The sequence below is a fragment of the Copadichromis virginalis genome, linkage group LG7, assembly GCF_057382275.1.
Source record: "Copadichromis virginalis isolate Kocher_CV1m ecotype Utaka linkage group LG7, C_Virginalis_male_GT1.1, whole genome shotgun sequence".
Taxonomy (NCBI): Eukaryota; Metazoa; Chordata; class Actinopteri; order Cichliformes; family Cichlidae; genus Copadichromis; species Copadichromis virginalis.
In genome coordinates this window covers 53811122-53824331 of record NC_140624.1, presented here as the reverse complement: position 1 = coordinate 53824331, position 13210 = coordinate 53811122, and the positions used below count along the sequence as shown (strand labels likewise).

The window sequence follows — 13210 nt, the reverse complement described above, 5'->3', positions numbered from 1 at the left end:
ATGCATGTGCAGCAGAGCAGCTCTGCACACTAAATCCTTCTCATCGGATTTGTCAAAGTTAAACTCAGTTTAAATGAGAAGGTTGAGGAGCCTGTTGCTGATACAATGTCAGCTGCAGCCACCGAAATGCACTTTGGTTCAAATGAGATTCCTATGAACACAGGCAGGAACACATCCAACACGCTCCAGGAGCTTTACAAGACTGAGCGCGGCGATTTAACCCAACAAACGAATGAGTTCTCACACGTCAGGCAAACAAACAAGGATTCAAAAAGTGAATCACAAGGAAGGAATTCTAAAGATGGGAATTCTAAAGTGAATTCATGCATCTGGAAAATGTCAGGAGAAGTTTGGGGTTTGCAGTTTATCAAACTGTTGGTCATTACTGTGGAGGTGGGAGTGAGACATATAAGGGAGGTGATCAGGAAAGTCTCTTTTTTTTCTTAATATAATAATAGTGGTCTGACAATGAGTTACAGGCTACCATTTGTCCCACTGCACTGCACTGATCTACAATGGATGCATGCAAGCAGGGAAAAGAATCTACTTACTTATCATGTAACAAGCTGCAATTTCACAGATTTGATCTGGCAGTGACCTTAAACAGTTGTAAACTCGACTCTACCCTCTAATGGAATAGTAGTAAGTGCTGTTGCACTGGGCCTAGTGCGAGCTTCACTGTTCTCTATATTTGCATAGGCAGCAGGAGGCCGTGAGGTGAGAAGACTGGAGGCACTTGCCTTAAAAAAAAAACTAAAAATGTCACAATGGACGTGGTGGTGGGGGAGAAAAAAATGCTTCAAAATCAGATTCGCCAAGCGGTTTGAGCAGGATGGAGAGTGTTTGTGCATGAGAGGGGGTTTTATCAGCGGCAAACACTCACAGGAATTCCGGTTTGGGATTGTCCATCCAATTCCTGCGTTCCACAGGAAGCTTTGCATAAAAAGCAAGTGAAATACGCCCAAAGACATTTCATTTGCCGCCAGTCGACTCAGAGGGAGCACCTCGAATGAAGAGCGAGGGTTTTTTAATTCGATGCACCAACGCTAGAAGCTCTTAAAAGAAACTGGCACCATGGAAATGTCTCGTTACCCGCCGGTCCAGCGGCGCGTGCTCATGGCCGCCGCTCAGCCTGCGCGCGCACACGCACCTGACGACCTCATACTGCAAGGGTAAGATTTGTGCCTATTTCAAAGGTCACATTCCTGCAGGTAGGACACTGCATTAACCCGTGTTTCAAAGTTAATGATAGTTTTCACATACTACAAACAGTGGGCTCGTTACTTTTCAGCTCGCTCACAGGTGCGCTTCAAAGAAGGGAAATTCGTAAGGCTAGCTAGATAAAACAACCTAATTCAAATTCAGCATTGGCTAGCTGTACTGAGAAGAGTTGCTTAGCAAAATTATCCATGTTGTTGATAAAAATCTATACAGGGTTAAAAGTGCCGCAAATCACAAGAGAGTAGTGTATTTTGCGGATCTGTAGGATCACATAATTATATGTGTTATTGCACCGTGTGTGCTTAACTATCGTATAGAGTAAAACTTCAAATTGGTGGGGTTTTTTCGTTTAAAATCGCCAGAGTACATGCAAATACCGAATCACGGGCCTGTACAACTTACATACATTAAAAGAGTAATCTGGTAGATAGACCAGGTCCAACACTTTCTGACCTGGATGAAAAAATACGCTGTTTTTCATCAGTGTGGTGACTTTCTGAGCTCATTTCCATTGGTTGGGTTGGGTGGGGGGGGGGGGTAGCCATTTGTTTTCACATAACAGGGTTGTAATGTTTAAAGTCTCAATAATAGGTTACATGATTTATAAGTATTGTTGATATAGATTTCCTTGGACTATTTTATTTTTTCAGCTTTAGCAGTTAATTAAAGGATTGGATTATTTTGTCCTATGTGTGTGTGAGACAGAGCAGGAGGAGTGATCCCAGCACCCAAAATCTGCCTCCTTGTGATGGGTAAATTGCTTGAAGGGAGGGGCAGCGTGCCTCTCTCGGGTCTCTTTACCAACCAGTCGGCAGTCGATAGTTTATGAATGAAAAAGCTGAGTAGTCTACCTACTGATGTCACACACGAGTGAACCCCCCCCCACCCCCCACCCCCAGTGAAGGCAAGAGTGAGCTGCGGGACACCCAGCTGGAGGAGTGGGAGGAGGTCCTACCATCGCCCCCCATGCTCTCTGACAGTCCGAGCTCTAGGACAAACCTGAGTACTGGCGGAGTTTTATCACTGGACTCTCCCCTCACTTGGCGGAATATAAGGAAACTAACTTTTATCAGACCTCCGGCTGTTTCTCTACTACCAGCAGTGTACAAGTGTGTGTGCTTTTTAATTTTTTAAATTGTTTTGCGGGAGTCATCTTAGAGGAGCTGATAGTTTATTGCACGGTTTGTCATTATTCTTATGTATCCATGCGGGCGCCCCGGAGTTTGGCTCGTGTTTAATGGTGTGTCCGGCATGCCCGCTTGTTCTTTGATGTAGGACTCTTTGGTTTTTCTTTGTATTTATTTCCGATTCTCTCGTGAAACCATGCGTTTAACGTGACTCTGTGTGCTTGAGAATAGCGCGGAGGAGAGAGGGTCTCTTAGACTTTATATACAGTGCCTGTAAAACAGCGCCCTCTCGCGGTGAATCTAAAAATGGTCCGATTGCTTTTTAATGTGTCAGTAGGCCAGGATTGATTATGCTTTGAAACATTTGCATGTGCATATACAAACACGGATTAAGTCTCTGGTGTTCCTGATGTACTTCCTGACACCCAAAAGACTTTAAAATAAAGCTGATAAAACTCCAATGTCCTAACTGACATTAACTTTTTGGACAAGTGTTTCCCCCTGTGGCGATCTTCCCCTGCCAGTGTAATGATGCTGAATCGTTAACACATATCATCTTGAAAGTGGCTACCTGCTGCACAGCGTCCTGCTCTCTGACGTGATTTGTGAATGAATGCAGGGCTTTAGAAGTGCATGTCACGTCTTCAGGCACAAAGCCAGCCAGAGATCAGAGAGACATGCAAACTGTCATCTGTGGCTTAGTGTCACCTCCAGGATAACTGAGGACTCTCCAGCAGGCTTCGGTCCTGAAAACTGGTGATACCGCCTGGATGGATTTAATGTGCTCTGAGAGATTTCCCAGGGGTTTAGTATCGGCTGTGTTAAAACATGCCTGTAGGCTTACATTAGGGCAGGAGCGGGTCCAAGCTGACTGTCATGCACTCTGACAGTCCTACTTGGGAATGGGTGGCTCAGTCTTTCTTTTTAATGGTGTGAGGGTGGATGAACATATCTGTGAAATGAGAGTGCTCTGGCTTTTTTGTCTTTTACCCTGTGACCTCAGAGGCAGGGCAGGTGCAGGTCATCGATGCCCCTCTATGTTCTTATTGGATGCATTCAAACATCTGCCTAGCAGCGAGATCTCCAATATCTTTCCAGAAGGCTTTTCTGTGTCGTTGGGAATGTCAACTGGACATTTAGGGTTAGCGCAGAAATCCAAATGTACAGTGGGAGCAAATGAACTCTTTAGATACATGTTAGGTCTTTATTGCTGTTTTCTCATTGCACCCTGTTGAATAACTTTTAGAAACATTCACTGAGAAAAAACCCAACAGCAACAACTTTATTTGTGATATAAAATACAAATCAGGGATGTTAAAAGTTGAAAGTAAAAACTGAAAAGAGCTATAAACGATCCATTTTTTAATTGAGATGTTTCCAGATGTAAAGTCTCCCATTTTTATTTGACACAATCGCGTGTCTCTTTTGCCCAGACCCATACTGCTCAGCTCAAGCTGCTCCCTGCCGTACAAATGTGACCACTTTCCAGTTTCAGCTAGTTTTTTTTATTTGCTACTTAATGACTTCCGGGTTCAGTAATCTGCTGTTTCTCAGGCTTCCCCTTTACCTGTCCTCAGCGACCCCACTAATCATAAGTGACAGAGCTTCTCCAGACCCATTAACATTTTCTACACAGATTTAATGGGTGCTAATCCTTTTTTGAAAAGGAGTGCAGAGGCTCTGGTGTGGTCGCCTGTAGAAATCTGCTAATGCAGACATGACACAGCTGACACTGACACCAGAGTCCTTCCCTCTAGTGGTCCATGGCTTCAAAGGAAGTAGGATTTGCTCTGTGGCTGCAAAAGAATGAACTGTATTCCATTTAAGTTTCTTTATTTATCCCCTTGTTCGCATAATTTTTTGTTCCGTTTTATTGCTTTAACACATCCTCTCCCCATGCCCTCTCCTTATAGGTAGCTGGAGTGGTCCTCCTTGAAGGAAACACATAGATATTCAGCGTGAGGAGACTTTGGATTCAATCCACACCCTTCCCCCCGTCACCCCTTCTTCATCCTCCTCTCCTCTTCCCTCCGACTGGCACGGAGAAGAGTCCAAGAGACCCAGCGAGGGAACGTGGGAAAGAGGAAGACGATGTACCAAATACTGCTCCTTTCCTCCTCCCTCTTCATCCTTCATGTGATGGCCACTCCCCAGTTCTTCGCTCACCACGGGTAATAGCTCACTTAATACTCTTCATGTGTTTGTAATGGCCTGTCATTTAGTCAGTAGCTCTGTCCTGATTTCAGCTGCAGATCTCCCCTTTAGCTGTCATTCATACTGTGACATTCTCAGCCAATGTGAATGTATACAGGTTGGTCAAATGACCTCAGTCTCTGTTCCAACTCTTAGATGCACATCAGTATGGGCAGGCTCATTTTGTCCTTTTCAGTTGATTTGTACATAGGCCAAAATTAACTGAAAGGTGAATGAAAGGTCAAGTGGCAACTTGGAGGTCGAAGATCAGCTCTTAACTCGGATACATTCAGGAGTGATTACATAGGTCATTCAGGAGCAATTAGACTCCAATCTGGAGTTTTTCATGTGAATTGGGGACCACTTAGGGCTTAAATATCTCAAACTGTTTGAACTTGGGTCTGGAATGACTTAAAAGCTGTAAAAATGTCTCCATTTAAAAACCAGCTCAGCTTCCGGTGCAGCTGGAGCGCCTACAAATGTGCACTTCTGGTCAGTTTTTAACATCAAATCTCACGTCTGCCTTTCACAGGAGAAGGGTGTGCGGCAGAGACCTCCGTCACAGTGTTGTCACTACGACAGAGTCGTTCGTCCAGCCAGTGCACAAGCCCTACCTCACCCTGTGTCAGGGGCATCGCCTCTGCAGCACATACAAGTGAGACAAACTCTCTCAGCCCTCCATACACTGAATCAGCACAAAGACACAACAACTAAATCAGACATCTACAGCTTTTTGGGGGAGAAAAACCAGCCGAACTGCACGGTCAGTTTACATCGAGAGTCAGCCTTTATCTGAAGATGTTTAGTTTATTAAGGAGTAAACAGTGCTTGACATGTTTAGGAAGGGAAAGGGTTAGGAATACAATCATAAATAGATCTTGACTTCACACAAACACACATATACACATACATGTGCATTTTTCACAGAACTGGGTCATGGTGGCACATATTTGGGTAGAATCTAAATATCGAATACTTTGTGTAACGATGGGAAATGAACTGCTTGCCCACAGAGACTGGTCGTGTTTATTTTGGACTCTATCTCCCTCCATACTTCTCTCTCTCCCTTTTTCTAGCTCTGACCCCCCCCCCAACCCACCCCTACATTCTCCCCATTTTTTTCTCTTTAACTCCTCTTGCCACCAAAATGGAGCTTCACTTTAAAGTATTTGTAACTTGTGTGCTCATTATGTAGACGATTACAGCCCTAGAAAATAGTTCCTTGTTTTGTTTTAAGAAAGCACATCCCAAACGGGTTCCTTTAGCTTTCGGTTCATCACCCCCTGCAAGCTAAACATACCAAGCTCTCAGCAGGCTGCAGCAAAAGCTCTGATTTTCGATACGATCTCCAGCCCCTCTCTCATCTCTGACACACTCTTGGAAGTCAGTGGTCCGTGGTTCAGTATTCCACCAAATTACCATCCTCTCATCAGCATTCCTGCTGTGTGACAGATCCTGGAAAAGGCCTCACAGGCTGAACCCCACACGCACAGACACACACACTTACAGATGAGAGTGATGACAGCATGAATAATTAGAAATGCCTAAACGCTGTGGGTGTCTGTACTTCGTCTCCGCAGGACTACGTACTTGGTGGCATACCGACAGGTGAACAGAGCAGCTTCTCCTTTGCATTTCTACCCAGATTGCTGCCCGGGCTGGAGGAGATTTTACTCTCACAACTGCAACCAAGGTATTTCAGTGGGATGTGATGAGTTTCAGGGTTGTTTACCTCATTTTCTTTCCCTGTGTAGCATCAACTCTTAATAGAGAGTTTAGAAAAATGCCAATTTGTTTTCTTGCTGAGAGTTAGATAAAGAGCTCGATCCCACCTTTATATGTTTAAATGTAATATGAAGCTGTAGGCTACAGCTAGCTTAATGTAGCATAATAATTAGAATAATGAGGAAAGAGCTATATTAGCCCAGTTTAAAAAAAAAAACTGGATCAGCAGAAATTCCAGGAAGTCAAAGGCCCTGTCCAAGCTCCAGTCTTGGAGGCAGTTAATATAAAAAATACAAGTGACAAAACTGCAGTTCCTCAAATGTCCACTTTAGGCTTGCTTTTAAAACTCCACATAGATACCCAAATTTAAATGTTCACATTTAGAGCAGAAATAAGCGTATTTACATCCCGCTACACTATTTGTAACTGATTTCTTACTCTATTAGAAGTGTAAGGTTGGTAAGGCTTAAAGTTTGCATTATTTGGGGTGTGGCAACTTTTAGTGACAACTGTCATGGCTGCCTGCTAGGCTTCATCTCTGCATTTAAGCTCTGTGTTTATGCTCTGTGTTTATGCTGTTTTTGCCTTTTAGAGCATTTTATTGAATTTAAATAATAGCAAATCATATGGGAAGTCATTCTGTATGTTAAAAAGTTGCAGTTACCAACACAAATGCAGAGTTGAGCAGATAGCTTGCTAGCAAGCTCTCTGCAGATGGAATGCAGCTACATTTTTTTTGTACAATATTAACTCATTCACTGCCAGCCATTTTCAAATCAGGTAACTCCCCACTGCCAGGGTTTTTGAGAATTTTACTCATTTTTGAAGAGCCACAGAAAACTGTGTGTTATGATCATATAAACGCTGAACCTACCAAAATGAAGAACAGACTCTCTTCTTTCATCCAAAAAAAAAAAGCTTGTTTCTACCATTTTCCATTCTTTAGTAATCAGCTGTAGAAGAGAGGTGGGTTCCACCAAAAATGCCTGTTTTGACCAAAAAAAAGGGAGAAAACGAGCTTTTTGTGAAAAATACATTTCAAGCAGAAAAGTGCCTTTGACACTAATATTTCTTGCTTTGTGACACCTCTAACATATAAAATAGTTTTTCACTTCTATAAAACAGAAATAACACTGAGAAAGGTTATGAAAAAATAAAATTCACTGACAAGCTGCCCGAGGTTGTATTCTGGCCCCTCCCATTGAAAAACGTAATTGACGTCTATAGACGTCAATGGCAGTGAATGAGTTAACTGTTTTTTTTCTGAAGTTCTGAGGTGGTGTATTTTTTATTGTTTGTATTAATTTGCTTTGATTTATTATTTTGATGTCGATCTTTTTGTCTCTGTCTCAGCAAGAACATCTGTTTCATCTCAGTGAGAAAGTGAAACTGCATATTTCCTAGAACTTAGACAGGTCACTTGTACAGATTAAAACAAACTACATTAAATTTGACAACAATTAAAATGTTAGAAAGCCAGGCTAGCATAAACCAACCCTTGCTAACTGTGATACCATGGATCCATATACAAGAGTGATCTCTTAACCAAATGATCGCTTCATAAATGTCTTTCACAGCTGTGTGCGGACAACCCTGTTTGAATGGCGGTACCTGTTTAAGACCCAACCAGTGTGCTTGTCCATTAGGCTGGACGGGACACCAGTGCCAAACAGGTACATGTGCTCATACCATTTACCTGCAAAGCCACTCTCGGGTGTCTGCGTGTATATTCACAGTGGTCTTTCTTGCCTGTCAGATGTGGATGAGTGCAGTGAGCGGCAGCGGTGCGCCCAGCAGTGCGTGAACACAGCTGGCAGCTATCGATGTGCATGCAGAGAGGGCTTCGCCCTTGCTGGAGACGGCCGTTCCTGTCAAAGCCTTCCTCCTCCATCTCCTCCTCCTGCCACTCCTACCTCCTCATCACAGAGCAGCCAGGCAACAGTGGGTGTGAGTCATCACACTGATGCAGGTAAATGACCAGGATAGGAGTGTGTCTAATTTTGTGTTACGCAGCAGCAAAGTGTCTGGACAGAAGAGAGGAACATGGCCAGCTTCGCGGTCCATTATTACTTTTGGTACGCGCTATGCCACTCTCAACTCGTACCGTGAGTAATAATGCACTGCGACTGGTGCCGACTCCAGACAGATGTCTTGCGGTCTGGCCCCGTGCGGCGAGACTGGGACCGATTGGGCTTTGATAATGACTCCTATGAGTCCTGTGAGCAAAGCAAACATCTGCCTCTAATAGAGCTCCCGTGCTAATACAGACATATTTTTATCCCACACACTCCATTAGCTCTCTTAAAAAAAGTTTAAATGTTATCTCCTACCAAGAAAAAGTCATTTTTCCCTGTGTGTGCTTACTGTATCTTAGCAACAACAGAAAAATACAAACCCCCCCTCCCTCTCCATGTCTAGAAATGTGGTCGTTGACCCGAGGATGTTCCTTTTAACTCCAATTCTGTGTCAACATTATCTGCTCTCTCAGAAATTTATGTAACATGAAAGTTTAAAGAACACGTACCTCATCCTGAGCTTTCAAACTTGGGGGATTTTTTTTGTGAGTCACCACATTGTTAAAATCCAAAAGGAGAGAGTGTCTCCTGTACTTGCAGAAAAAGAAATATTTCTCTGTAAAGTGTGTGAGATTGCCAAATTTCTCAGGCTCTGCTCCAGACTCCCTTCTGTTTATCGAGTTTCACACTGAGCGAGTTTTCTCTGTTCAAAGGAAAGTGCTCGTCTCCGTGACTCGGGGTGATAGATCAGTGGAAGCATTGCTGAGTCTGCGAAAAGGACAGAAAAACACTCAGAGGAAAGGGAAATAAAAAGCCAATATGACAAATTTTTGTACTTTAAGAAAGCAATGTGTTCTGTGTCAGAGGCAAAAATAATTATTGCAATGTTTTTGTAAGATGTCTTTCCTGAGACAGTTTTCTGTTATTTGTGTTCATATGCACATATCAGAGTGATATTATGCCAGGGGTGTTGGACTACATTTCTATGCTGCAGTCTTTACCCCCCCTCTCGCCTGCATTCTTTTCACCCTGTTCTTGGCCAACACTTGTGTTCTCATTCCAGCCACATCAACCCCGTCTGCTGGGGGCCATCGCCAGCTCCCCCTCCCCTTTCTTCTCCTGAACCTCCACCTCTTCATCACCCTGTTTCTCAACTTATTCTTGTCTCAGTAATGGGCCACATTTGGCACAGATCGAAGGCCTGCAGCAGACACATTCCCCTTCGAGTGGAGACAACCAGGCTTTTCCTCACAGTCAAATCACAGGAGGAATGAATATTTGCCTGTATGTTTCTCATGATCTGTCTTTGAGCTTATCTACTGGCTTTTTGGGCCATTCCCCCCTCTGTGCCCTGCATTCCCCCTCTCTCTCAGCAGCCCTGCCGTCTTCTTCCTGGTTTATACTTTGGAGACATTGCAGTGGTCATGAATCATTCGAGGAGGGACTGAAGGGGGCTTCCTAGATGCTCCAAGGAATCCAATGCAATATATACTCTGCATCATTCTCACGCATCATCACATCCATGCCCTTACCCCTCTCTCTGTTCTGCTCCTCATCAGTTTGTTTCTACAGATTCAGACTGAAGTCACCACACTCTGATGTGTATGTCTGCATTTGTGTGGTTTTCTATAGATGGAAAGTTTGGCTTGGTGGAGAATGTGACAGAGGAGGTACAGAGCCTGAGGAACCGAGTTGAGCTCCTGGAAAAGGTACACAGGAAAACTCAAGAACACATGTTCAACCATATAAAAGCCACCTACTCTGATACCTCCCAGTCTGGCTCACCAGGAAAACCTCTGAGCCTTGTGTGTGATCTGACGTCTTAGCTGCTCTTTAATCCCCCAACCAAAGATTTTTAGATATGCCAGGCCTGCACAGTGGCTTTTTAAAACTTGCACGAGTTTACTAAAATCCTTCTCATGTTAAACAATTATAAAGAGCAAATGGATGAATATATAAAATAACGATGTGTAATGGTCCTCATGTGGAACATTTTTCTCTTTTTCCTAACTTCCTCTCATCTCTCTGTTAAGAAGCTGCAGTTGGTGCTGACGCCCTTCAGCAGCTTCTTCCCACTGTCATTGGATGAGGGCATGTCGGAGAAAACCACCTTGCTATCCCACTCTTTCCAGCAGCTAGATCGCATCGACTCCCTCAGCGAGCAGATCGGCTTTCTGGAGGAGCGCCTTGGCACATGTGAGTGACTACACAGACTGACCCTTTTTATTGTTCATAAGTTAAAAGCCAGTATTTTGTTGAACTCCACGGGAACTTGGTTTCCTGGGAAAGTAGGATCTGTAACAAAAAAAGTCAAATTAAAGACAAGAGGCCACACAAAATCTCAAATGTAATAAAATTCACAATCCAATCCATCAATATAATACAATCTTGTGCCTCTAATGTAATAAGCTTTGATTATGATGTAATACAGTAAACTGTACAAGCTAAAAATGACACATTTGCTCTTAAAGTTTAACCTAATTAGGCACAGCTGAAGCTCATGGACAGCTATGTTAGACAAACTACGTTGCAGAAATGTTATAATTAATCACAAGTTGTGTATTGGTTATACGGAACTGCAGTCTATCCAACTATCATAAAAAAATACAAACAGTGGCTCTAAAGGAGTAACCAGGGGTTAAATTCAGTTTTAGTATATATCACTGAATCACAACAACAGTCACTAAAAGGTAAAAACGTATCAATGATACAGAGAAAACCTCCCATGAGCAAGCACATGGAAAAAGTGGGAAGGAAAACCTCGCTTTTAACAGGAAGAAACCTCCAACAGAACCAGGAGCAGCAAGGAGCAGCTGTCTGCCACAGCTGGTTTGGGCTGTTGGGAGGGAGACGGGATGTAAAAGACAATAAGGGATTTTTGGAGAATGGTGTTCTGTTGAAGAGCTGCTGAAACAGCGTTAGCCGTGCGGCAGACATGCCGCTTTTTATTTAAACACTCCAGTCTCTGCTGTGCTCACTAAAAAACACTTTCTTGCTACTGTGCAGCCACACGAGCCCACATCCCATTCGGCTTAACAACCTGCACCGTCATGCTGGTATTTTAAAGTAGATGAAGAATAAATGGCATACAAGATGAAGACAACCAAGTCTTCTATCAAATTTAACTTGTTTTTAACCAGAATATATTCATCAACATTAGTGTAAATGTTTAATTATATAAACAAACTTAACCAAATTTAGATTGATTGCATTTTAATAATAGCTACTTCGGGAATCCAAACACTTAAATAAAAGCATTTGAAACCAACCTCTTTTCTATTCTTTGAAAAGGTCTCCCGAGCCAGGAATACAGTTCTATTTTTTTTTTTAAAGTATCGTTCTTTTAATGGAAATCCTGTCGGATAGCGCCCAGTGTTTTCAATCATATTTCAAAATCCACAGTTATAAACATACTTGTGGTAAGTCTTTTCATCTTCTTCCCTGCAGGTTCATGTCAGGAGAATTAGCCTCTGAACAGGGCCACCATTGTTCCAGTAAAGTTACCGTCCACGCAAACCTGCCAGACTGGACGTGCCAAGACTGCTGGCATTTGCAGCAAAGAGATTGCAGATGTCAGAAAGTGCCTTGGTCCTCGTTATGCCGTGATGTAATCGCCTCGGAAATCATTTGAGATTTTTACTATTCCTGACAGATTCATTTACTTTTCTCATTGAATCACTGTCACGTTGTTGATTTTCTAACAGTACCTGTGGTAGGGGGCAGTTTCACTATTACACCACCCCAGGAACGTCTCAATTAAACTCCCCTGTTAGAGTCAGAGGTCAAACTTGCTACTTAGTTTGTTTTTCACCAGTGCAGCTTTGTCCCAAAGTGACCTGGGGCATCTGTATTTATGTATTTAAATTATGATTACTTGTAGGTCTGTCTCAGTGCTCCAATAGACATTTATAACTAGTTTTGTAACATTTTGTAATAAAACTTCCTAATCAAAAACACGACTTACTGATTAATGTGTGCAGATATGTGAGCTTGTCTACAATGCTGATGGAAGAGTGCAATTACAAACCTGCTGACCTCATGTGTGTACAGGAAATACTGCAATCAGTGGTAAAAGTATTCAGATACTTCCAGTAAAAGCACACCAGGAAAAATGGGATTTGGAAAAAATATATATATCTACAGTCCACATTATGAGAAATGATGCTTTACATAGATACAGTTTTGTACAATGATTGTTTTCTGTAGATAAATGGGATCATTGCTTTAGAATCAGAAATCATTCTAGAAAATTCATAATTCCCTAAAAGTACATCAATGCAATGTCTTTTCCCCCCTTTTTGCTCCATGAAATTAAAAGGTTTTAGGTCTCAGAACACTTTTTGTGCTTCACAGTGCAACATGTCTGCAAACACGCAGTCAAATGTCACAGAGTTAATGTGGAATATTAATATGAAGTAGCAGAAAGTGAAAATAGAAACAAAGTACCTCCAGGTCGTTATGCCCCAACTTTAAGTCGGAGCGTAGTTTGCTGCAACTGTACGAAGCTTATGTGTGGATCTGGTCTGATGGTGTGCGGTGAACTTTGAGAACTTCTAGAAACAGCTGGAACAAACTAAGTTCTGTCGTGCCTCAGATTAAAGCCATTACTGCCGAGTCTCATACAGTAAGTACCTTTTCCACTGTTGATTTTAAAATGAGTCCCAGAGGAGGGCAAGACAGGCATTTCAGTACACGACCAATTAAGAAAAAACAAAAAGAATTTATTTACTTAATGTTATGCAAGGCATTCACATTTACCCAGAATATGTGAAATCAAGAACACTACATTAAATATTAACCAGATACTTATAATGGGCATCTATACCATGTGTGCATATGTACACACATACAATAAAGGGCCACACGCGCGCACGCACACACACACACAGCTCTGCAGGATGTCAGCTCTGTTTCTCATATCCATCTAAA

The 13210-nt window shown here is 42.6% G+C and overlaps 1 protein-coding gene across 3 annotated transcripts; it reads left to right on the top strand.

Annotated features, from left to right (window-relative positions):
• The first annotated feature begins 963 nt into the window (after nucleotides 1–963).
• On the top strand, nucleotides 964–12240 carry egfl7 (EGF-like-domain, multiple 7). 3 transcript variants are annotated; one of them, XM_085464181.1, is made up of 9 exons: nucleotides 964–1172; nucleotides 4262–4519; nucleotides 5074–5196; nucleotides 6122–6234; nucleotides 7844–7939; nucleotides 8023–8235; nucleotides 9914–9990; nucleotides 10315–10477; nucleotides 11729–12240. In XM_085464181.1, the coding sequence occupies exons 2-9, from the start codon at nucleotides 4440–4442 to the stop codon at nucleotides 11746–11748; spliced, it is 885 nt and encodes a 294-aa protein (XP_085320307.1). In that variant the 5' UTR covers nucleotides 964–1172; nucleotides 4262–4439; the 3' UTR covers nucleotides 11749–12240. The 3 variants fall into 3 exon arrangements, with proteins under 3 accessions (XP_085320307.1, XP_085320309.1, XP_085320308.1); XM_085464182.1 differs by lacking the exon at nucleotides 964–1172 and adding an exon at nucleotides 2200–2330; XM_085464183.1 differs by lacking the exon at nucleotides 5074–5196.
• The last annotated feature ends 970 nt before the right edge of the window (nucleotides 12241–13210 follow it).

Coding starts and splice junctions, on each gene's coding strand:
- egfl7 (XM_085464181.1), top strand. CDS start 4,440: ATGTACCAAATACTGCTCCTTTCCTCCTCCCTCTTCATCCTTCATGTG. Junction 6,235..7,843: donor CTCTCACAACTGCAACCAAG/GTATTTCAGTGG, acceptor TGTCTTTCACAG/CTGTGTGCGGACAACCCTGT. Junction 9,991..10,314: donor GAGTTGAGCTCCTGGAAAAG/GTACACAGGAAA, acceptor CTCTCTGTTAAG/AAGCTGCAGTTGGTGCTGAC.